Source organism: Lepeophtheirus salmonis, chromosome 1 (genome assembly GCF_016086655.4).
Source record: "Lepeophtheirus salmonis chromosome 1, UVic_Lsal_1.4, whole genome shotgun sequence".
Lineage (NCBI taxonomy): Eukaryota > Metazoa > Arthropoda > Copepoda > Siphonostomatoida > Caligidae > Lepeophtheirus > Lepeophtheirus salmonis.
In genome coordinates, this window is record NC_052131.2 from 53229672 (window position 1) to 53256871 (window position 27200).

At 33.3% G+C, this 27200-nt stretch overlaps 1 protein-coding gene and 1 long non-coding RNA gene across 5 annotated transcripts; one reads left to right on the plus strand and one right to left on the minus strand.

Moving 5' to 3' along the window:
• Positions 1-4765: 4765 nt before the first annotated feature.
• LOC121132033 (uncharacterized) lies at positions 4766-27200 on the plus strand. 4 transcript variants are annotated; one of them, XR_011784347.1, is made up of 4 exons: positions 4766-5041; positions 5459-6046; positions 26282-26745; positions 26796-27200. It is a non-coding gene; the product is annotated as an uncharacterized lncRNA (long non-coding RNA). The 4 variants fall into 4 exon arrangements; XR_011784348.1 differs by having other exon boundaries at positions 26809-27200; XR_005869221.2 differs by lacking the exons at positions 26282-26745; positions 26796-27200 and adding an exon at positions 11409-14480.
• Positions 16320-22691, minus strand: LOC121132034 (uncharacterized). Its single transcript, XM_040727469.2, has 2 exons — positions 22509-22691; positions 16320-20128 (listed from the first exon to the last, which is right to left on the minus strand). The coding sequence occupies exons 1-2, from the start codon at positions 22604-22606 to the stop codon at positions 16621-16623; spliced, it is 3606 nt and encodes a 1201-aa protein (XP_040583403.1). The 5' UTR covers positions 22607-22691; the 3' UTR covers positions 16320-16620.

The following is a 27200-nucleotide window of genomic DNA, read 5'->3' on the forward strand; positions in this document are numbered from 1 at the left end:
TTAATCCAAAACTTTTTGGTCAGGATGAAAAAAATTTACGCGAAAATGGGGAAAAAAGCGAAATAACTGGATTTTTGAAGAAAATTTCAAACTTAAAATTTAATTTTTATGTAAATAGCTATGGATTTTGAAAAAAAAAATTCCAAAAATCATTATTATTGTCATTATTATTTAATTCCTGATTAGTGAACATCCTTTCCTAAATAGATTCAATTATATTCAAAACCTGATTGAACGTTCGTGTGTGCTCATAAAAGACGGAGCGTAGCCCTGAGGATTTGTTGTGGAGTTACAATTGCGAGCCCTTATTGGACTTAGCGTAGAATTGGGGATTAAAATCCGAGTAATTCTAGCAAATGTCCTATTTAATATTATTTTTTCCTTCCTCTCTTGTCACAGCTGATTGTAGCTGATCTAATGAAACGTCATGAGCATTATCCTTTCTCTCCTCCAATGCATTCTTCAAATAGTTAGGGTTAGTTAGCATTAAACCAAGTAGTGCATCGAGCACCGTTAGCCTGAGAAAATAGTATGGTCAATATTTGTCATAATATTTTTGCAAGTTGTCGCTTTTGTATGACGTCACTTACTTATTTATAGTACATGCTACGTAGTATTAATAAGTTATAAATACGTATATAATTTATTCTAGTCTTAAATATTTTATATTTACATATTATTATAAAAAATTTGAAGGGTCATCGTTGCAAAGGATCCAAAGGAGTCCAAGGATGCAAAAATAGAACTGAGTCAAATTTCCAAAAGCTTCAAGGAAACATTCGCTTTTTAAAATTTACCATCCCCAAAAATCCAAAAGTGGCAAGAAAAAAAAATGGATATCAAATCTTAAATATCTTCCTAATTGGAAACCTGCAGACCATTCTGCGTTTTGAATCATAATTTCTTCTCCATAATTGTTCAAGCAAAAAGTATATGAATAATGAATGAATGAAGTAAATAAAAGTAGAAACAGTACAGTACTGTTTACTGTTTCTCATTCACGAGAGAACAGAAAATGATTCTGCAAAATGCATGAAATACTAATACCTCTAGCGGACAAAATAAGTAAATTTTGACCAAGATATTTTTTTCGCTAATAATGGCGTTAGCCTTCGATGCGCTACTTAGTTGAATGCATTGGGGTTACCATTTTGATTTTCGGTTTCTTTTTTTAACATGCCCATTCCACACTGGATTTTCACCTTTCACTATATACATGGAGTGCACTTCATTTAAGAAAATACCTAGGTTGACATAAACAATCATCTTTAGTATAACTACGTGGCGTTTGATTGTATAAAAGATTATACGTAGGTATTCTAAAGATGATTGTTTATGTCAACCTATGCATTTTCAGAAAAGAAGTGAACTCTCCATGTAAATATTACTCATTGTATAGAGTATGGGTAGATGAAGAGGAATGATTTCCGTAATTTGAATGAACACCTCGTATAAGATATACAAGTTTGACAATTTCCCAATCTTGTGGTTCAACTAGAGATTAAATTATTTTATTAATAATAATACTTTACAACTATCATTCTATAATTATTTTTAGAAAAAAAAGTTGTCTGGGCATCTAAAAGAAATGCTTGATCAAGGATCTAATAATAATCCTTTGTTTCAATAATTCTTTAAAAAATATGATTTTTTTGAGTAACGAGTATTCAGGCAAGTAACGAGTAATTTCTCTAGTATTCTTAAACTCGAAAATACTCATGCAACAAAATTTAGCTCACGGCACATCACTAGTACAACTGTTCATAGTCTCCCTGCGTAGATATAGCTATAAAGTAATAAGTTAAAATATTGGTTATTTTTGGATTATCCGTAAGGCTTTATTCCTTGAAAAGGCCTCTTTACTTAGGGAATACCAAGGCTTATAGAATTACAAGATTATACCATAACACATGTATGACTGATGTTTGACTTCCAGCACGCTTTTAATATTGACGTCATAGAATAGGATTAGTTGCGTGTTTTGTCATAATGTGTCTGTCTTGGCGAGAAGTCAGTGCGATAGATCAAATTGAAAATTCTAGCAATAATGATGTTATAGAAAATGATCGATTGCGTGTTTTGTCAAAATCTGACTGTCTTGCCCAGCAGTCGGTACGATACATCAAATTGAAAATTCTAGCAAGCCCGATTACATGATGGTCTAACCTTTTATTTCTATTAACCTTGGAGAATACAATATAGTCGTAGTCTGTAGATTGAATAAAAAAGGTTCCTTTTTACAACACAAGGTTGTGTTAATTAGAGAGGATATATAATTTATAAATAGTTGCCGATAGACGAAAACGGGAACAACTTTTTTTTAGTTGAAACCTGAACATGATCCTTTATTTTCTAAAGAATGTGCTCATAAAAGACGGAGAGCAACAATTTGGGGGTTGTTCAGGAGTTAAATATGTGAGCTCTTCTTGTACTCGGAGTAATTTCAGCCTATATATGTACTTGCTATACCGGGTGGTCCTTTGAAATCTTAACCCTTATTAATTCTATAACTAATGAAGGTTGAGTGATTTAAATTAATTCAGATTTCGATATATTAAAGGATAAACAATTAGTCACAAAAAAAAACAAAGAACAAATTTGTGCTCTCTAGCTTACGTACAAGTAGAGAAAATGATACTTGATCGTGATCCCACAAATTTTTATTCACCGACTCCAAGCAGTTGAACGTCTACAGGACCATGGTGAGCAAGTCACTTTTTGCTAAAGAACAAATTTTGGGATTTGAAATATTATTATCGCAAAATAGAAGAGTTGCTTAAGATACCACGTGATGTTGAGATAAAATTATGGCTACGCCATATCAGAGCCTTATAAGTAAGGGTGATAATTTTGGTAAGAATAGAAAAGCGTGAGAGGAGAAGAGAAAAAATACTTATGGCATCATTGATTAAATAATATACATCTTCTTCTATCAATCATGAACGTTATCATTCCCGCCTTTATTATTCAATATTAATATAATATTAGATGGTGATAGTCGATAGGGAACTGAATAAAATCACCAAAATGACGTCGCCTTCTGTCTGGATTTATGAAAATGGAGGCCCAGGAATTTGGAAAATACTTACCAGATGAGAAACAGATGGTTTGTCGGATTTGTCGATATAAATGTGCCTTTAGTCCCCTGTCTAGAATTACACGCCACTCATTATCCTCATCTCATAACAAGAGTATGGATATTCATCTATAAAATCAATTTGACGATGAATACATCAAGTCAGACTTTAAGTCTGATCTCACAACGATGCTTATTGCATGTAATATAATCTTATCCATTGCTAATCATCTACGTTCAAAAAATTTATGGAGAAATACACGGGTAAACCTATCCCTTCCCGAGGAACCATCATTAAATTAATGGATGATGTTGGTACTGATGTCATATATAGAAATACATATAAAAATGTTTTGAGTCATCCACACCAAATGATGATCAAGTTATCAGTAAAAAGTATTTACGAATATCGAAATGGAACTCTGAATTTTGTACTATCTCACAGTAAGTATTCAATTTTTTTTAAATCTAACCATAAAATATGATTCTATTTTAGCTAAACATATCAAGAATTATGATACACAACTCATTAAATGGCAAAACAAGTGCTTAAACGGTCACAACAACGAGGGTTGTAGCTTTGGACGGTCCGCAACTAGCTTGTCTGACATTAGTTTCTTCACTTAAAGACTTGGGTATGATCATTAGGTTTTCCAATATTACATAGTCAATAAATATTACTTTTATCACTAAAGGCTTAGCTATGGTTGATGGGCTCCAAGAAATGGTGTTCAGAAAACTCATAAAAGGCAAAAACAACTGTTTAAATGGTCACAACAACGAGGGTAGTTACATTGGGTGTTGCATTATAATTAACAATTGTGTATATCCATCATGATAATAGTATGTTGTTATATAAGCATACCTAAATAACGGGGAAAAATCTTTTTGATGCTCTTAATAGGGAGTAATATCGCCGGATATTACTACATAATTAGCTTTTGCTCTAAATCTTTACGATGAATTTATTTATAACATTTTTTTATTAGTATATTTATTGTCTAATTTTATAATTTTGACATTTACTTTATTATTAATAATTAGTTAGATCTCATCGGTAGAGATATATCTATCCTGTGCACAATTGTATATAGCAACTTCCACATGAAGAAGAGGGGTAATTATCTTTTTGATTAAACTCCACGTCTCGCTTGTGTATTGCAACCTAAAGTTATGACATATTTAACTGAATTCCGATGTTAAAACAAGAAAAAATTATCTGGATCAATCTATTATTTCAATATTCTGTATTTATTATTATTAATAGTTATATGATTTTAATTGTTTAATTTTGTATATTTAACTTAAATGTTTAATGGTTTATTTTTTAGTATGTAGATTATATTTAATTAAAGCCTTAAACTTTGAGCTTCAAATATATTTCAAATACTCTACTTTGTCGTTTCATTAGCTATTATTCTGAGAATAAGGTTCATAATGAATTACAATTTCATGGAGTGTGACGTTTTCAAATCTACTGTAACGGATAAAAAACGTCGAAGTCAATTATACGTAGTATATCTTCATTAATTATTTTGCTAATAAATACATTCGTTATACCCTCAAAAATCATAATAAAGCAGGCAGATGATAATCACATCAGTATTTTAAACAATGATACCATATGTCTTTTTTTCCCCCTCCTCCTTGCACGCGTTTTTCTCTACAATATCATCAACTATACTTATAAGTAGAGTTACGTCTCCGGTCTATCCGGTTTGACGATAGCTGACTTCTTCATGTGTTTGAGTCACGGTCCAACATATTCAAAATTTAATACTATATTTTAGGTGAAGAACCCTACAGAGGCGATATATTTTCTTAAAATACCCAAAGTATGCCCTCTTGTCGTGCGTCGTGGATTACAGGAATCGTTCTTAAGCTGAGGGGATGCCACTTTTTTCATTTCCAAGAGACAAATTCCTTGGAAGGCAATGGGTCCTAAAAATGAAATGAAATCTTTTGGTAACCATAATATAATTTTCGATTGTGCTCTAAACATTTTGTAAAAATAAGGAATTCCAACTCTCAAGCCATTCGAACATTGTTTAAACATCTAAAACCTAAAGTTCCAAGGCTCACCAAAAACTCCAACAAACCCATTTGCATTCGGAAGAACAATTCTGATACTAAGAAAATTTAATAATTAAGGAAATCTCAAGCAACTTTTTTATTTCGAAAAAAAGATCTCCACAATTTCAGGATCATACATACTTTACTCCTTATTTGGAACCTCCTACTTCCAAAAATAGAGGAATAGACTTAGTGGACATGAATCTAATTTCATCAACAATAGAAGATGAAACTTCTTATAATGATTTTTTTTTTTTGTGCATTAGTTACTTTATCGTTAGAAAATAATAATTTTATATTGTATTACAGATATTTTTCCTGACGTATAACATCTAAAGGAAATAAATACCAACATACAAATCCAACTTGGAGTCTATGAAGCAGAAATAAAGGAATTAAAGAAGAAGTTGAATGGGAAAGATGTCAAAATTTGGGACGCAAAATCAAAGTTTAAGTCTTTAAAAATGCGCATCTATTCGGTATTTAATTCAAACCGTTTAAAAAATTTAAGTTGCAAGTCTTCACATTCCAAAATCCGCCTTTGGTCTAATAAAACCATTGAGAATTCACTTCAGTTAAGATTCGTTGAGGAATTATATGTTGTCTAATTAATCTATTGCGCCAAGAACTGTTTGGATCAATTTGCAAAAATAGATGCTTTCTTCAAATCTTATCTAAATGAATTCAAAAAAAATTTACTGAATAACTGAAATAGCGGTTCCATTAATTAAGTCATCTATAAATGTCGCCAAATTTCATAAAATTTTATTTTTTAATGTGTCTAAGTATGTTAGTATAAGAATGCTCACACATCTACGAATGCAAACTGCGATTATCAAAGAAAATAGAATAGCTTCTTCTATTTTCGGAAGACAAAGAATCTGTATGCAAAATTAAGTAAGTTAAATAAATTATTATTAAAGTAATTATTCTATTTTTTCATAATAATTAAGCTCAATAAAATTATTTTTTTGGTATTCATTTATTGTATTAAGTTCTTTTTGGGCTATTTGATATATGTCACAAGGGGGGACTGAAATATCGTGAGTTAATTCTTATAGGGCCCTGCGACATATATTATAGCAATAAGTTCTGGAGGACAACAAGCTCCAACCACGCAACCTGTTGTCGTGAAAAACATCATTTTTTATGATAACTTCAACTTGGTGAACTCATCTGAACTTTGTACAATTATAAAGCTATAATATTTGTGGTAGTTATATTTTTATATCAATATCACGTGGTGTTTTACGATACACTTTCATTTTGGGATAATATTTCAAATCCTAATAAATTGTTTTTGAGCAGAAAATGATGGATTGACTTAATGTATACAATTCAAAATCAAAGTAGATTTATATTAAAGGCTTTTCTAACGTAAATGGTCAAAATATTATTAAACTATTTATGTAAGCTGATGAATTTATCCATCAAAAATAAAATATCAACTTCAGTTTATATAAGACTATGTTGTAGTAAGTTTCATTCAAATAATTAATTAATATGAAATATTATTCTTCGAGTGATGTTTGGATACTAATGTGATTAATTCATAAAGTCGGTAGAGTAGAGTGTATTTGCACAATGATTTAAATGGATTTGGAGGAGCATAATATAAATGTTATTGGTTGGATTCAGAGCCAAAATCACAAAATATTATTCCAAACTATAAATTAAGAATAATTTATTTTTAAATGTTAGTAGTTTATGTTTATTTATTATTTTAAGGACTGATAATTTAAATTTAATTTCTAGAGTATGATTCTAATAGTTTCTTGAGTTTGGGTTTATAATGTTTAGAGATCCTGGCTCCGAATCTGTAACTATTTTAAAATTTGCCACTCCAAATCATAGATAATTAATTTGCATATTGTCTGTGCTCCTAACCAACTTCTTGAGTAAAATAAATACATGTGACTCTGGTGAACTTATTAATTAAACTTACTACATAATCTTGTACAAACCCGATCTGAAGTTGACAATTTATATTCGTGAAGATCAAATTCATCATTTTAAATGATAAGTGTAATAATGTTTCCTAAAGTTTTCTTTAAAAAAACCTTGTAACATATATCTATTTTGATTTTTAGTTGTCTACGTTAGGTCATCCTTTATTTTTTGCTCAAAAACAATTTTTATTAATTTAAATATTATATTACAGGGAATTTATCATCAAAAATGATGTTTTTCACCACAATAGGTTGTGTGATTGGGCTTGTGCTCCTCCAGATAGTATCAAAACTTATTGGTTATAGCTTTATAATGGTTCAAAGTTCATATTTTGAGTTCACCAAGTGGAATTTATCATCAAAAATGATGCTTTTCACCACAATAGGTTGCATGATCGGAGCCGGTGTAAATGATCGGAGCCGGTGTAAATAAAAGAGGAAAGTGATGGAGTGATCATGGATCCAGGTCCGCTACTAAGCTTGTCAGGGCCAGTAACATGATAGCTATAATATTTTTAAGCAAAGGTTCCCAAACTTTACTACGCTAAGGCCCTATCCACTAATAAATCTTTAGCTGAGGCCCTCTTTATACGAAACATGTGTACTATGTATGTGTAGACTGAAAGCAATCCTCAATTTTCCATCTTCCTGCTAACCTCCCCTCAAGGCCCCCCACATTGAAAACCATTTTATTAAGTTGTCTTAGTTTTCAGGTCACCTGCTGGAACTATGGCACTACACACTCTGCGTATAAGGTTACTGGGGCCCTATTTGTATCTAATATCATATCCTGGGCCCTAATTTTCTAGCAACGCCCTTATATTAAGTCCCTGTTACCAAACTGAGCATTTATAAAAAGAACCGAGACCCGAACTGAGATCGATTAAGTTGAACCGAGATCAAAATCGTTGAAAATGAAAGAACCGAGACTGTGGCCGATATAACCGCTGAACCTGAATCGGGCATAACTTTGGATTCTAAGATTCGATACTTGATTTGACTTGAAAGTTATTAAAAAATATCAATATAAAGTACTCTTTTAAGTATCTTTATATTCAAGAGGACTTATTTAACTGGACTCAATGAAAATATTCAAAGACTGGGACTTGTCAGTGAAGACCTAACTTAGAAGTTAATATCTTTTTTCTTCTTCAAGTGCGTTATATCCTTGCTGAAGTTAGAAAATATACCTTATATTTCATTTTTTTTTAAATGCCTTATAAAAAGTTTGATTTTGATTGATTTTTGCTCAATTTAGTTTTTAATATTTATTAAGAATTTTAAATATAATAGCTGGTTAGGTTGCGTGAATATAGATTTCAATAATCTTTCCAGGGGGAAAATTGAATCCTTTATTAGTTTATAAATATCAATAACACTGTCCAACAGCAAAAATGGTAGAAAAGTAGTATATGCTCAATTTAATAGAGTTTGATCCCTGATTCCAAGTATGGCCTTATTTTTTCTCTCATAGTCTCGTGGCTTTCAGAAAAATCCCGTACATTTTTTTTATTTTTGATATTTTTAAGGTTCAAAGCTGTTTTAAGCCCTCGGTGTTGAAGATAAGGACAAATTATATCAAGATATTTTAAAGCCGAATGTTAAAAAATTCTAAAATCATTTTTTTACATGTCTGCATCATACTTTTAACTCGAGTTATCTTTGTTTAATGTGGAAAATAGGGGCTTTTTGTTCAGAGGCTCATAGCTTCAAGACAAACAGATTCAAAAAGATTAAAAGTATTGCATTTGATAGCTGAAAGTATGAACCGTTAATTTACAAAATAAGAGTTTCTCCAAAAATGCTCTATATCGTTGTCAATTTAAGATAAGGCCACGACAATATTTCAAGAAAAAAACTCATTTTTGAATTGATATCGTAATAAAAGTCCATAAGTATTCGTATGCCCCAGCTAGATGAGATAGAATAAAGACAGAGAATAAGAAAAGAGATAGAAACAAAGAGAGAGAAAAATAAAAAGGATTAGCTCCGAGGACTCCATTGAATGTCCGTTTTTTGGAGTCCCTTACTCACTACGGGTATGCAACGAGTCCTCTTGTATCCATGAAACTTTAATTTATTTATACAGTTTGATCCATGAGGCTTAATGTTATAACAGATTGTATAATATATTTTTTCTTTTTCTCTCTCTTTGTTTCTATCTCATTTTTCCTCTCTTCTTGTTTCTATCTCATGTAGTTGGTGCATACGAATATTTATGGACTTTTGTTATGATATCAATTTAAAAATGAGTTTTATCCTTGAAATAATCTCGTGGCCAGAGCGTTAGTCCGCTCAATATATCCTGAGCGCGCTCCTGCTCCCACTCAGTTACTAATTTTTGTGAGCGAGCTCATTTTTTCACTCGTATTTGAACTTGACAACTCTTTATGTATATATGCTACAAACAAAAATCAAATTCAAATTTTCCCCCTTTTAAACCTGTTTTATCTAATAGGTAATGGTGAAAAATACATTTTGATAGCAAAATCATGTCTCTAGCTTCAATATTAAGGAAGGTATGACCAATTTATCATTGGAATTTCACGTCATTTTTTTGTAGTGTTAAATCTGTTAATGTTATAACCTACACCAAAATCTGTGATATAATAAAATATGATATTTTAATAAAACAACACAACTTTCTAAAACATCAAGAGAATTAAATGAAATTTTCATTTAATTACTGAATACAGTACTGTACAAAAGATGATATTTTTAAATACCTGCAATTGAATTGTATAATTTGAAATTCGTGTATATGAATACCACGCTCTCAATTAATGATAGTTATTGAAAAAAAATGAGAGGTTAAAAAATAAGACAAAGTATTGTCATATTGCGCAGTAATAAAGATTGAATGTGCTAATGTCCGGGTTAAAATTGATATACGTTGCATAACCAAATTTTTTGGAAACTTTATCAAATACTAGAACAATACAGTTTTTAACGTCCATTTTTATTTTTATTTTATCCAATACACTCTATCCGTAACTTTTAAAACTATCCTGAAATGACTTATTTTATATTGAATAGTGCAATTAAACGAAGCTACGGATTGAAAAAAAAAAACTGGGTGAAAGATTAAGAATTTATCTACATTAAATATAAATGACATTAAATTGATTTCCCCAATTTAAATAATAAACATTCAGTATTTCTATAGGGATCCCCGAAACACTTATAAACTTCCGCGCGCGCCTTCTGCAAGATATTCCCTCTCCGTAAATTGGGATTATGTAACGTACCTACCTTATGATTACAAATAAATTACAAAAATTTATCCCAAGAAATAAAGACAAGAATAAATAAAACTTAAAGATATAAACTTATATTAAAATATAAATATCCATAAAATGATTAATACAATGGTTTAACTATGAAATATTATTCATTAACAAAAGCAATTTTTTTTTCAAAATTTTTGTTTGGTAAACTTTGGTATCCATCTTTAAACATTTGACCACCTTTTGAAAATACTCACTCAAAGGCAAGCTGAGGACGACAGTATTGTATTATTTTGTAGATATATTTTCTGAATTTTTGGGAAAGAGTTTAAAAGGTTTAAAGAGTTGTTTTTTAAATTCATAAAATTTTCTACAATTTCAGCGGCGGTTTAATTTCTTTCTTATTTTTTCCTTCATTGAAAGAAGCTTGATGTTGACTCCATTTCTATTAAATCCAAAGGATTTTCACAAACAATCTCAGTTTGGAAAGAAGGCTAACCTCATCCACTAACACTTTTTTCATATATTCTTGTAATTCTGGAGAATCACTAAAGCTTTCCAAACCTTTTAATAATCAATCAGTAGTTGTAGCTAACAAGTGGATCTTATCCTTAAAAAGGTACCCAAATCTTTTTTCGATTCCAGCTAATGAAACCTCTGCTAGAAGCAAGCAAAGTTTAAGACTGTGCATCACAATTTTCATTTTTTTCTTCACCATTGAAATTGAAGGCAAAATGTAGGCAAGAAACATATTCTTCTCACCTTCCAATATATATATATGGCAGCTGCAAAATCCTTAAAACACAAAATATATTCAGTAATTAATTCTATCTCTGCTTTGGTGAAATACATTAATCCAAGATTATCAAATAACTCATGAAGTTCATCACTACTTTTTTTCAATAGCTCTATAAATGTCCAAAACGCCATCAAATTTTCCATTCCACCTAGTCTCATTTGGGACTCTCAGAAGTTTCCCTACAATATCTTTAATAGTTTCAGCTGCAATAATACTACGACTTTGTTTATTCCAAAGTGATTGACATTTTCCGAAAGCTTTGTAAAATATTTTTTTTTACACAGGATCTTTGAAAGCTGAATCTATGCCTTTCTGTGCTATCAAATGCATACAGTGAGCATCACATCTGAAATGATTTGGTGGGCGAAATTCGAAATCTTTTATAAAGTCAAGTGTTAATTCAAAAAATGGAATATCTTCATCCAGCAAATTATTTTCTTCTTCTTTTCCATCATCTTGGATTCCATTACGTTCAAAACCCTTAATGAAATTTCTTGCATTGTCGGTAATGATTCCTCCATCGCACTTATTTTGTAAGCCATAGTCGAAAATAATGGTGTTTAAGGCTTCTGTTGAATTGATGTACAACCATTTTTAATGAATTGTATCTTTTATTCACAAATTGATATAACCATATTATATATATTTAATTTTGTAAAAAGTGATGGAGAATGCATAATTTATCCCTATCTTCAAAACTGAGGGCTTAAAACAGCTTTGAACCTTACAAATAGCCAAAAATAACAAAAAAATGTATGGCCTTTTTCTGAAGGCCACGAGCATATGAGATAAAAAATAAGACAATATTTGGAATGAAGTGATCATACTATACAATGTTGAGCATATGCAGTTTTTGTGCGTAAAAAAAGTGTAATTTTGTTGGATAGTGTAATTAATCAATTATTTTGAATATGTAGCATCTTTAAACCTGTTTTAATCCCCTTACCTCTAAATTATTAATTATTTTAGTATAAATTATTATTTATAAACTAATAAACGATTCAATTTTTTCCTTCGGAGTATTATTGTAATCTGTAGTACTATAATATATTTGAATTTGACAATTCTCTATGATTGCAGTTAAATTCAATATATTGTGACAACCATACATTATTTGCAACAGCTTATAATAATCCAAATGATTGGTTTAATTAAAGTATATGTCTCAATAAATTTTTAATGGCTTTAGGTGCAAAAAGTTTGGAAACTACTTTCTTAGGGGACATATATTTACCCAGTTTCGGGCAATATCATCCTGTTAAACATAATAATTAGCTTGAATAAAGGCTTCTTAAGTGTTGGAACTTATGCTTGCGTAAGATTTTGAGATCCTATGTCAATTTACTACATAAAAATATAAGAAAATAATATTTCAATTCCGAAAATTCGTTTACAAGAAATAAAGCTTCATTTTCTAACTTTATCTTCACAAGGGAAGGAGATGGGCAAACTGATCGCTGAGTCTGAACAGAGGTAGAAACAGAAAAAGTAATAAAAACTTATATAAATGAGTTACAAAGCAAGCGATTTTATCCCTCTTCTAAAATGAAGTTCGTGCTCCCGGTCTTTCCCGTTATTTAAAACAATAATTTTGACTTAAATGGTAAAATTACTAGGCAACATTATGAGGCAAATATTAGTATTGAGACTCGGTCCAGCACCCATTTTTTCCCCGATTTGGTCTTCAGTGACTTTTTCTAGACGGTTTATTCGGTCCCTACAGAGGTCTCAGACCTGTGACCATTTTTTTTCGGTCTCATAGATTATGAGAGACCAATTTTTTTTTCTAGATCAACTGTCATTCATAGAAAAAATACTATATACATATAAGAGACAACGGAATCCAAATTAATTCAAACTATCTATATTTAAACTTCGTATAACGACATTGTACTTGAAAAAACATATGATGTCATGTTATAAGCAATTTATCAGTAAAATCAGTCTAGACCGATTTTTTGGGACCGAAATAGATCGAATTTTTATATGAGACTGGCCCAGACCGAGCTTTTTTGTTGGCCCGAACTAATTCAGACAAACAAAAAATATACATGGTGTCCACGTTAAATTGGAACTACTTTAAACTTCATCCAGATCAATAATGTGGATATTCGGGATTAAATCATACTAATATAAAAGGTTGCGCGAACAATACACTATAACTTCCACCACAATTGTTTTGACAACAAACAATAGTCATCATGGAACAGGCAAAGAGAGATGCCATCCTCGAATTGGCTCGCGCGGGACACAAGCCCTCTGCTATCTACAAGCTTCTTGAATACCCCAAGACCACGATGTACCGGGGCTTCAATGCCTGGGAGGGTGAGGGAAGGTCTTCTGCAAGGCCCACAACATGAGAAGTGACCGAATCCGCACTCCCCGCTTCCTTGAAGGCCTCCAGAAGTCCATCAAGGCTTCGCCGGGGACTTCCTTGTCGAGGTTGGCCAAGAACCGTAGAGTGACAAGCAGCTAGTCTCCAAGGCTGTGAATGAGGACCTCGGGTACAGGTCATGCCGAATGGCCAAACAACACATCCTCACGGCATCCATGAAGGCCACCAGGGTCACCAACGGTTAGCGTCTCCTCAATGGCCTGAAGAGCCATGGAGGAAGAATCATCTTCTTCTCCGACGAGAACAACTGGACTGTCGACAGAAGCTACAACGTCCAGAATGACAGGTGGCTTGCCAAGGAGAGAGAAGAGGTACCTCTCCACAAAGTTCCCGGCCTCCGTGATGACCCTGGGTGTCATCTGCAGCACCGGTGAGGTGATGCCTCCTTTCTTCTGCAATCCCAAGGAAAGGGTTAACACGATAAGGTACTGCAAAGTCATGGAGGAGTTCGTCATCCCCTGGATAAAGGATACAGCCGCTGGGAGGGAGTTCATATTCCAACAAGACTCAGCGCCCGCACACATCGCCATGAGGACCACTAACCTCTTCAACTTCCACGACATCACTTTCTGGGATCGCAACACCTGGCCCTCCAACTCACCCAACTTCAATCCGTTTGATTACTACTGGTAGGGGAAGTTGGAGAGGGAGGTGTGCAAGGTCAGCCACAAGAGCATCGCTGCCCTGAAGGGCTCCATTACGAGGGGAGTGGAATGTTGTCGATTCCGCGGAAGTCATCAGGGCATGCAAATCCTTTAGGGGCATGATGGAGAAGATGGTGGCTGCTGAGGGAGGACATGTTGAATAAAGTTATTGTTTAATATCATGTCTAACTTTTTCATATTAACAAATACACTCCAAATTCCATTTTTATCAAGCAGGTTGAATTTTAAGATAGTTTTTCAGACCAAAACCCAACACTAGTATGGATACAAAGGACAACATCTGAAGTGGGTAGCTGGCCTTTTGCCACCACCAGGAAGCCATCATTGTCACTAAGGGCGACTACATTAATGACTAAGAGAGCTCGGACACACATATATATTTATAGATTTATTTTTTGAATTAAGATTGTTAGTTAATCAACTATATCATGTTAAATTTTAAAATTCAAAATGTTCAAATTTTAACATGGCACTTGGTACATGGGACAGATTTATAGATGATTAAATGCAAATGCAGTACAATGGCGGTTAATTATCTAAGGAAAATTAACCCGAAGGCAAATTCCTATAGGCAATTACGCGCAGAGAGTTAATTTGATACCCAGAAACTCAACTTGGACTTAAACATAAAGTGACCATATAACTTGAAATTTACTTAATAGCAAATAAAGTGATAAAATCAATGCATAAATATTTTAGGAAAATAACTTTTGGGAATGTAATTTTTGAGAATTTGCCAAGTATTTATTTGCAGAAGTAACTTACTATCCAATTTCTCTCTACATGACTTTTTCACCAAATTTTCGTACAGTATAATTATCTCCAAATACTTGTAAATACCGAGTGGTCCATTAAAATCTGAACACTGTGAATTTTAAATTTTAACAAGATATCCCTTATTAATTAACAATGGAATTTCAACAAAATATATATCATATATATTTGTTCTTAATATTTTCGGGTACATTGTATAAGTTTGTTTGTACGTCATTCTTTCTCTTTCTATATCGAAATTGCAGACAGCAAGGAAGGTGGAATGTGATCTCTTCTGGTCTCATCCCTCAGCCCCCGGATTGACTCCGAGACCCCCTTCCTCCTCCAGATTACTGGAGCCTTTAAATGGTCTATTCTTTCGCGCCAATTTTCGATGACGCGTTCGAGCATTGTGACCGGAATCTCACTAATAACTCGCTCAATATTTGATTCCAATGTTTTAATCGTCGCTGGTTTATCCACATAGAATTTTGCTTTTACGTAGCCCCAAAGAAAATAGTCCAAAGGTGTGATATCACACGATCTTGGTGGCCAATTCACCGGGCCAAAACGTGAAACTAATTGCTCACCAAAATGATGTCCCAATAAGTCCATTGTTACGCGCGCTGTGTGGCAAGTGGCACCGTTTTGTTGGAACCAAATATCGTGGAGACCATGTGCTTCAATTTGAGGTACCAAAAAGTATGTTAAAAGTCTGTAAAAGGTGGCGAATCGATTTTTCACGATTTTTGGCTACACTCTCGGCTACGGCCGCAATATTTTCTTTGATGCGAGCTGTACGTGGCCTACCAGACGATGGGCCATCCCGGCAAGTTGCTGCCCCTTCAAATTTTTCGATTATTCTGCGAATTGTGGATTCTGAACGTCGATTATGAGGACCATCAATTGGGTGTAATTTGCGAAAAACTTCTTTCACAGAACGCTGATTTTCATAGTACAATTGAACAATTTGTACACGTTGTTGTGGCGTATATCTTTCCATGAAGAATTGTAAAACATTACAGAGTAAAAATGACATATGAACTTGACAGAACTCGTGCGCGCCTGTCAAAAAATCCCTACCGGAAAAACCGCTTGTTTTGAATCCCCCTTTATAATATACCCATATTTTTTCTATTTAAAGATGTATTACTTGAGTATTTGGGTTCGAACCTATATTGGACTCTGAACTAAGTAGACTTGGAAGCAGAAAAGTTTGATGAATACAATACATAACGTCCATTAATTATGGTTATGATTACAAATACTGAGTTGCATGAAGAATGGAATAAGCTATTCTAATTATTCTCCATTAATACGGACGTGAATCAGGATATACCTTGGTAAATTTTTTTAGAAAGTTATTATTAATACTATGTATATATCATTATGTATTTTTTTTTTTTTTTCAAATATCAGTCTGTAACAATTTTACAAAAGAATTGTATAATTAAATTTTTAATAAAAAATGATTATTTTTTTCCTAGGGTCGAAAATCAGTAGAATGATTTTAGATGGATAAACAATTGAGCTAAGATGAAGGTTTATGTGGATAATACAATATAAATTTTATAAAAATGATAGTTAAAACCTACAATGAGAGAGATAATTGATTATATAGATAACTATCTCAATATGAGATAATGGAGGACGTCTTTTTGGCGAGTGGATTGGAGGAGTTCCTCATTCTGATTCTCCTTGTTCATGATTCTCTTCCTTCATTTCTATAACATCATCTTCAATTTTTTCATCAGTTGTATCATCACCCACATCTTCTGTTAGTTCATATCCTTGATCCGTAAAGGCTCGACCAGCAAAAGAGGCCTGATTGCTCACCAATCCCTTCATATAAGAGGGTAGATCTTGGATAGCATTGGGCAAATTGAACATAACTTTTCGTAGGTTTTTGAGATCGCTGAGAATCGTTTTCATGGGGTTTACGTGATGTCGTTTAGGGGGTGGGGTCTTTTTGTTGGAGGGTCGACGCTTGGGTTTGCCATGGTTATTTTTATCATTATGATGGGAATGGTGTTGGGATGGATTGTGATGTGGATGATGTTTCATGGGGGCCTTCTTTTTTATTGGAGCTGGTTTCGGGGTTGTGACTGGAGCATTGTGAAGACCATAGTTTTTGATCATGAGCGGAATATGAATACTTCCAGGCTTGGTTCGATTATGTTTAAAACGATCTTGGTCAATCTCCATTCGAATAAAATTAGAGCCGTAGGGATTTTTGAGATATTGTGATACAAAGTCAGCTGTGGTTGGAACAGGGGGAGGAGGTGGTCTTTTATCATTCGTGGGATATTGAGGATGAGGTTCCTTCATGTTTGGTAAGTCCCTAAATACAGTGGGTCGATCAGGGAGGGATCCTGGCTCTAGTTTGATTTTAGTATTGGAGAAGATGCCGTCAGGTCTAAAATAATATCCTTGATCAGGCTTTTTAGTAGCATCAAGGCTCACATAACTATTCTTATCGGCATCAAATGCAGGGATATTAGGGAAATTGAGTGTGGAGAATGAGGAGATACGATTTGGTCCTTGAGTCGTGGACTGGTCAAAGTTGCTAAATGAAGAGTGAGGATTTGCTCCAAATTCGTTGAGATAAGGAGCAGAAATGTCTTCATCCAACTGACTAATATATTCAAAGTTATCTGATTTTGGAAGATTCTGGAATTTATTTTCGTTACTACTCAAATCCTTTTCGGTAGATAATTTATTAATAAACTGTTCCAAATCATAGTTTTCAAAGTCATCGTAATAATCACCTTCCTCTTCATTGACTTCTTCTTTATTATTTTCTTCCTGGAATGATGACATCTGAGGCCTGTCATCATGCCCATAGTCTGATAAATTCATGGCCAGAAACTTGGATGACCCATCTTCCTTGCCCTGTTCTGCAACTGATTCAAAGGGATGGGTTTTAAATGGGTTAATCTCTGAAAGGTCATCAGATTCCGACATACCCAAATGGAAACTTTTTTCATCAATTATATCATGGTGCTGGCCCTTGTATGAGATTTGAGCATCAGGGATGTAGTGAGGCTTACTTTCATGTTGTAAACCCTTCATTCCAGACATGAACGAATTTTCATCATAAGAAAACGGTTCTGTTAGCTCAACATCATGCTTGAAAGCGGAAAGGCTGTCTCTGGGAGTAGTGTAGTGGGAGAGGTAGCTTTTCTTTTTCCCAAAGACAGTGAAGGGTGTCGTACTTCTTACTTGATAATTGAGTTCTTGGTAGGGTCTGAATGCTACTTTCTTTGTGGTCCGATGTTGGTAGATGTTATCGTAGTTGTAAGTTGGGCGAACAGTAAAGGGTGTACTGGATTGATGATCATAGTAGGAGTAATGAGGTGTAGCCGTCGTTCCTCTTTGGTAATTGTAGTTATGGCCATAAATTTTTTTAGTGGGTCGAACAGTAAATGGTGATGTAGTGGTGGTGTGATAGTAGGAATCCGTTGGTCTTCTTGGGGGTCGATCATACTCATTCTCTTGAGAGAACTCTTCCGCTTCGTTTGAAATATTTTCATCCATAGTTTTAAAGTGCATAAAGGAATGAACACCACTTGGAGAGGAGGTGGGGACAGCGTCCTGAGGTTTCATTATTGATGGGGTTGATTTTTTGGAAGGATGAATGTTTACGGCACCATTTGACATTATTTTCATGAGTGAACTAATTCCCAAATTAGCTAGCTCACTATTGATGTCTTGGCTAGATCCATACGAAGTCGTAGTAGATGTGGGCCTTACAGTAAAGACAGTAGCTTGAGTTGAATCCATCTCCTTCTCTTTCATTCGTTTAACCATCATTTCGAATGGACTCATTGTACTGCCCCTTGGTGACAAGGTGGACGTAGGGCGAACGGTGAAGACAGTTGTGGGAGAAGAGGATTCGAGTATGTCCTTCATTTTGAAAGACATCAGGTCGTAAGGGCGATTATTGTTTGTGATAGCTGGACTCGTTGTTGCTTCTGTCTTTGGTCTGAGGGTTGATGTGGGTCGTACCGTAAAAGGAGTGGACCGTGAGGGAGAACTTTCTTTCTCTTTCATTCGGATAAGCATAATTTCAAAAGGACTCAGAGTCTTTGTTGGGTTCAAGGCTGCTTCTATTGTAGTTGATGTTGAAGATGATTTGTACAGAAAGGTGGGGCGTACGGTAAAGGCTGTGGTTCGGGTCTGCATTCTAGTTGTGGTTAGAGTGCTAGCTGTTGTACTAGAATCCGAGAAAGATTGCAAATTTTTCATCATGATGTCTAATTGTAATTGTTTATTGGGATTATTGAGAATGAAAGGCTTCATGGGTCTATGATTAGGAAAAGACTCCAAGGGTTCGGAAGGACTTTTCTTTTTCATTTCGTTGCTTTTATGAATCTTTTTAATTTCTTTCATCACAAGGTCAAAGGGATTGGGAGAGGATATCATGTCAGTTTCAGGAGCTGATTCCTCGGATATGTCCTCTTGGGATTTCATATCGTTTGGCTTATGATGCTCCAATCCAATTTTTTTACTCTGATGTCTCATGAAATCCTGGAGTTCTTTTAAAGACATGTCGTTAAAGTTGGGTATATTTTTTGATGGAACCTTAATTCTCTTATTACCAGGCCTTTTCTTCTTCACCTTACGAATCTGTGAGCGATAAATGGTTTTATAATCATCATCTTCAGACTCCTTGCTCTCGTCCTTGGCTGTTGCATTGATTTTTCGGTATCCGTATTTACGATAAGTCGGAGGAGCAGTTGTTGTAGAGTAAAGTGGAGCCCGTGTGCCTAAAAATGAATTTGGAATGCGACATTTAGAGGGGTCGCGACAAATATATACAAATGGCTCCGGAGAATAGTCATCACGCATTGGATCCGACGTGGTTTTTTCTTTTGGTGTTTTAGCGGGTCTCCATCGATAAGGATCATTTGTATAAATATTTGTGTTAATATCATCATCTATCAATGCAGAGGATTTAGGACCTTTTGATGATTCTGTTGTGCTTGGAGACTCATCAATTGAATTATTGTTCGTGTTGCGGTCCAGAGGAATTGTTTCATCCAGGGAGTCTGATTGATTTCCGAGCATTCTCCTTTGAAATGAAGAACTATCCTTGAGGCTGATGAGTTGGTGTATCAATGAAGAAGAAGAGAGTAACTGATCCGATAGCATTCCTATGGGATTAGAAAGACCTCGACTTTCCGATCGTCTGCAAAGATAAATAAAGATTTAATTTGTTGTTTTTTTATTAAAATATTTTTCTCTGTTAAAATTCCAAAATTTGATTTTTTTTAGGTAAAGTTTTGTAAATATTATTTATTCAATGATTTTTCAGACAGTCTTATTACTTCTTATATTCGTATATTCTATAACACATATTAAAGTTCATATGTCACTAATAATATTAGTTATAATTACGTAATACATAAGCAATTTTAACGGGTAAAAATTAGATAGTAATTAAAATGGTGGATGTAATTAAATAAAACCTAATTAAATGTCTAAATTGCAACTTATATAAATTACAGCTTGCCAATATTATAGCTTGTACACGACATGATTATCCTTAAGGGCAAAATCGTAATCCAATATATCATTCAGAAGATTTCCTCAAGGGTTGGAATTTTCAAAAATAATAATGTACTACATTAGGAAAGTTTGTATTTTCGAATTTCGAGATCAGCTAGGTCGGAAAAGTTATCAATCAGTAAAAAAAAAAACCTATACAAAATTTAATTATACTACGATTTCATCAATAGTTAGCACATCCAGTTCAAAGTTTAAAAAGAGACAAAAGTTCTTTATTTAGTTAATAAATTAACATAAGAAAATTTGGATGAACTTTAAATACTTGTTATAGGTCAAAAATATGTCTATCAAAACTATTTTATGCAAATACTAAAAATCTTTTCTTAGTTTCTATATTTACTAAGTAAAGACTTTTTGTCTTTTTTCATAATTTGATCGAGATGTAGGACCTTAAGATGACCTTAAAGGGGAATTCAATATTGCATAGGTAATTTTCATAGTATATCACAACTTTTCTACACTTGTCGTAATCGAAATTCGGCAAAAGTTTACAATGAACTTTTGGTGTAGATAAGATTCAGGATTCAAATACTATATACATTAATAAAAGGCAGAAATTGTAATCCAATATTCTAGAAGATTTCCTCACGGACTAAATGGTAATTTCGATTAATAATAGGAAGATTAATATCAAGAGACTCGCGTAGTTCTACGACTTTGTTACTTTTCTCCATTGAGACAACTATTTCACTAATTATTTTCTTGTCCGACTAAAATAATTAAACGATTTTTACTTTTCTTAGAACATACTCTTTTGGTATTTTGCTGGGCTTTGAGACTACATTTAAAAAAGGTCTGGAGAAGATTCCAAAGCCTTATGACGGATCTCTTGGATATTCTTCATTATAATTCCCAAGATATTTCCTATCTCTTACTTTAAAATTACAATGATATTTCAGTCCCTGGGAAGGAACGGAGGTACAATTGAACAATTTTTACAGAGTTAATCAATAATTTCCAATTTGTGATAGGGGGATGTGATTGTACTAAATAAAAAACACTAGATATATTCTAATATCATCTCACAAGCACTGCCTATGATCCAGGATTCAAATACCACAGGTATAATATATATATTCAATCTGAATGTCTGTGTGTGTCCAGGAATCACGGTGAAACCAGTGAATGGATTTTGCTTAAATTTTTCATGTAGGCTTTTAAGGCTCAAGAGATGGTTCTAGTAACATTTTTTTGGGGGTCTTCAAGGCCATGGCGGCCTTTAAATAGCATTTTTCTAAACGAATTTATAGATAACAAACGACTATTTTACATAAAATTTAAAATACAAACTGTACAATTTTAAGAATTATTCTCGGTGCAAGTTGGTATGTATCTTTGCATACTTTTTATGAAAGGAGATTATAAGGTTTAGATTAGAAAAAAGAATAAGACAAAATATTTTTGACAATTTGACAGATGAAAGAACGATAGTTCAACTTGAATATTTTTTCTAGTCTAAAACATAGATTCACCTTTAAAAAAAACTGTGGAAAACTAGAATAATTCTTAAAGTTTTAGGGTATTTATTTCTTGTTTTTTTTTTTAAAGTAAAAGAGTTCAGAATTAATTTGAATTTCTTAATGTCCGGGACAAAATCGGGCAAACCTAATCTAGCTTTTATTAAGAGCGAAAATGTAATGCTAAATATTTATTTCTTAATATTTCTTCAAGCATTAAATTATACATTGATGTACATCTCATGATTTACACTAACGTTACAATGATATTTTAGTCTCTGGGCGGATAAACACTCCACATAATTAACAGAGAAATAACATAAGCTTTGATAAATAATCATTATCTTGGTTTGCACAATGATATTTTAGTCTCTGGGTTGGATAAAGCCCCAGATACCTATTAAAAGAACAAGGTAAAAACAAGGATTCAAATACTACATTTCAAAGGGTGGTGAAATTAGAATCCAATGGATTAAAAGAATTTTTCAAGGATTGAAGGGGAATTTCGTTAAATAATAAGGGAATAATTATCAAAACACTCACGCAGTTCTACGACTTTGGTATTCCACTCCATTGACACCACTATTATCAAGGAAGACAATAACAAATAAAAATTTATAAGTGTATATTAGTAACCCCATGACTGAGGGATTTCAAATAGAGACTGAAGTTTGATGGGATTCAATATGCTATAAAATACTTTTGTTTTGTTTTTTTAAAATTAGATTCTCTTTCTTTCTTTCCCATTATGACGAGGATAAATACATCATTATAATAATTATAAGGGTAAACATAAGGAACCACGGCGCATATTTAATTAAAGTTTAGCGTGAGCTTCTTCTCAGTCCTAGGTAGGCATTATTATTTCACTTTGAGTGTGTGTATGTGTCTCCGTGGTTTTCTTGATGATTGAGTAAGACTGACTAAGAATTGGATTTGTTGACCGCATGTAAAATTATATTTATACTTAAATAGGCGAAGGAGGAATGAAAGTGAAGGAAGATACACGGAAGAAGAAATCTCTATGACATATGGATCTTCTTCCTTCCATCATGATCATGATGAATCAAGTGTATTAATTATGATTATAATTGTTATTAAATATTCTGAAAGTCTTTTGAAATTTTGCGTTACTTGACTACGTCATCATTCTTGATGTCCGCCATTTTGGAACATTGAAAAACCTTTTTTCATTAATAATAAGGAAAATATTAAACTATTGAATGCCAAAATGGGACCAACACAAAAAAGGAGGACTTAAATAGTACTGTCTATAGTAAGAGTATTTCTCTATAGAGTATTTTCATGTGACGTCATCATTGTCGATGTCGGTCATTTTGGGGGGCTACACATTCAAGTTACCCTATTAACATTAATTTTAAGGAAAATAATCAACTATTGGCCATCAAAATGGGACCTACAAATAAAAGGGCAACTTAAAACTTACGTCTATCAGAAATCAATCCCACAAAAAATTATTTCCAAATGACGTCATCATTGTCCTCCATTTTCGGAATCTAACCTATGAAAGTCATTTTTACATTAATAAACAATAAACTTTATGAAAATGAAAGTATATTATCCAAATACCCTTTAAAGGTATGGCCCCCTTCTTTTTTGTATTGTGGGTCTAGTGGTGGTAATTTTTGACGATGTGGATTCCTCTTCCATTATATCGTCTGTTGTTTCTTGTCTACGAATATTTCCTCGGTGTTTACTTGCTGCAGAGTTCTCAATTTCCGTCTTCAGTTCCACCACAAAAATGTGCTGATTCTTATAGGCCTCCCCCCAATTCGTGCTCAAATTGTGTAATCCAAGGGGTTCAGGTCCAGGTTGGAGGGGAGCAAATCTCCGTTGACCAAAATCCATTGTTCGGAACATGAGTTTCCACCAACATTTGCGTCGTTTGTAGTATGGGGTGGGGTATCCACCCGGAAAACGAAGGGGTTGTTCCCAAAACCCTACTAAATCTATGGTAGCACCTCCTCCTCGAGTGAAAGGATGTAATCAGCCTCATTCAAGCGTCCTTGCCCCTCCTCTTGACCACAGAGGTCTAGGCTTGTCGTCCAGTCCTTCCCCTTGCTCGATACACTCTTTAACAAGGTAGACTATACTTTTCACTGCCTCCCGCTTTTCTTTCAACTTCTGTTGGAGGTAGCCTTATGCACCAGAGACTAGCGATCTCGCTCCGTATTACCAACATTATGTTGTCTTTGTTGATCACAGCCAACTTTTAATTTTTTCAAAGTTGTAACTTATACTAAGTAGTCAAATTCATGTTTATTAACTGGTCCTACAATATACTAACAATTTAGAGCTAAATGGTACTAAGTTGTGTATGTCTGAGAAGTTCCTGTCAAGAAGGTATACGTTCGAGTAAATTTTGGGGATCCAATGTTTTGAATCCAGATCCGAAACACAAAAGTAAATGGATACTTGCCTCGAATTTCATAAGCATTTTACCAAAAGTTTGAACCTTAATAAAATAGGATCTTGATACGGGTAACTTTTGACTGATTACGGATGCTGAAATAATGATTAACCCAATGTTATTACTACTAGAACATAATAAGCACTCTTATGGTTGCACACTTTAAGGAAAAGGCAAGCTAAAAATGCAACGGATTAGCATCACTATAAACAGTTCCAACTATTTATCAAATAAAGTTGGAAAAGTATTCGTCATTTTATCATAACATAATTGTTAATATTTAGAAACAAGTGTTCAGTTAATACAAAAACGAATATATGGCCCGTTCTGATGAAAGATTGAGAGATAAAATAATGTACTAGTGGGATAAGATACACAAAACAAGGGATGAAGAAAAAAACCCATTAGTCGTTATAACAAACCTAGGTATGCTCACAACATAGACCATATAAATTTAATCGAAATCTTTTAGAGAAAATGATCAATTATAATAAACCATACGGATTTGTAATACAAGATTAACTATCAAACACAATAATGTAAAATGTACTTTTCGTCATCATCTATTGATGTTGGCTTTGACGCCAACCGCCTTGACAATATCTTTTGTATGCATGCAGAGGGCGGGGCCTGAAGTACGTATCATCCAAACACCGGGCCCTCAAAGCCACTCTCAGCCAGCACTTTGACAGCATGACAGAAGACTATATCCTTAGTGTGTTTCAGGCCTTTTGCTGCCGCCTGGAAACCATCATTGGCGCTTAGGGCCTTTACTTTAATGATTAGGAGAGCTCACACATGCCTCTATTTATAGTATTAATTTTGTTGAAATATTCTATAGCTAATTAATCAATTATATCTTGTTGAATTTTAAAATTTAAAGTGTTTAGATTTTAATGGACCACCCAGTAATTTACGTGTGTTTTTTTTGGCATACTGGGACATATTATTTTTAATTATGCTCATGAATATTGGATAAATTCTTGGAGATTTATAAGCAGGGTTGTAAGTCGTAAGGATTTTGGATTTGTAAAAAAATTCTATATCCTTGCTTGATACAGAGTGGCATATATGTTTACACATTTCCTTCCTCTAGTAGCTGCTTACAGCTAATCTCATCAAATATCTTGGCAGCTAGGCTGCTCTCTTCTAAAACATTCTTCTAATTGTCAGGGTTAACAATTTAATTTTAGTTTAAAATTTTATTAAATGGAAATGTTTAAACTTAAAAGAATAAAAAATAGTTCGTAAATAGAGCGATGTTTAAATTTTTAAGGCATAAATAGTTTTAAAAAATTGAATGAATGTAATCCAAATTAAAAAAAGAAAACAACAAATCCAACAATAAAATATACCTTATTTTACTCCCTCATACTACATATATGGATAAAAGCATCTCAAAGGTATAAGGTTATATAAGGTTTGTTGAAATAAAAGATAAAAACTTACAGACACTTAATGATCGTAACACATCAACAACATTCGTCTTAACTAGACATTTTTTCAAATATACATGATTAATAGAAATACAAGGCTATACCATAACGCTTTACCGACGGATGTTTGACTTCAACCACGCTTTTTAAGTGTGACGTCATAAAGAATAATTGTTACTAAGGGTAGACATATATCGCCCTCCTTGACTCTTACTACTAGAGTACCGCTGTTATTCTCTATGACTAAGGTTGATCATTTTGGTAAGAATACAAAAGCTTGCTAGGAGAAGGGAAGAAATACTTATGGCATCATTGATTAAATAATATAGATCTTCTATCAAGAACGTTATCATTCCCGCCTTTATTATTCAATATTAATATAATATTAGATGCTGATAGTCGATAGAGAACTGAATAAAATGCCTAAAATAATGTCGCTCTCTGCCTAGATTTCTGAAAATGGAGACCCAGGAATTTGGAAAATACTTACCGGATGAGAAACAGATGGCTTGTCGGATTTATCGATATCAATCTGCCTTTAGTCCCCTGTCTAGAATTACACGCCACTCATTATCCTCATCTCATAACAAGAGTATGGATATTCATCTATAAAATCAAGTTAACGATGAATAAATCAAGTCAGACTTTAACTTTGATCTCACAAAGATGTTTATTATTGTAATATACCCTTATTCATTGCTAATCATCCTACGTTCAAAAAAATTATGGAGAAATACACGGGTAAATTCTTCCCTTCCCGAGGAACCATCATTAATTCATGGAGGATGTTGGTAATGATTTCATTTATAGAAATACCCCATTGTAAATTGGGAAGTTAAGATAATTTTCAGCATGTTTAGAGTCATACACACCAAATTACGAAATGGAACTCTGAATTTTGTACCATCTAACAGTAAGTATTCATTTTTTTAAATCTAATCATAAAATATGATTCTATTTTAGGTCAAATTATCAGGAATTATGATACTCAACTCATTAAATGGCAAAAACAAGTGCTTAAATGGTCGCAACAACGGGAGTAGTAGCCTTGGATGGTTCACAACTAGTTTGTCTGACATTGAGAGGCAAAGCATCTGTCTTTATCTGTGTATAAGGTAGATGGTAGTCCGATAATTTTCCCATCTTGGTTTTTTACATACCGAAAAGGCTTATGATTTACAATTCTACATGGTTATTATAGTATTAGTTGTAACATGATGAAACAAGTGATCTCCTTGTGGCGTCTCTCTCTCTCTCTTTTTTTTCATTATTATTTTTTCTATAAAAAAATATTATTGTTATTTAAACCAAGAAAACCAAAAACAACTGGTTGAAAACGAATCGAATTAAAGTTTATGTTATATATTA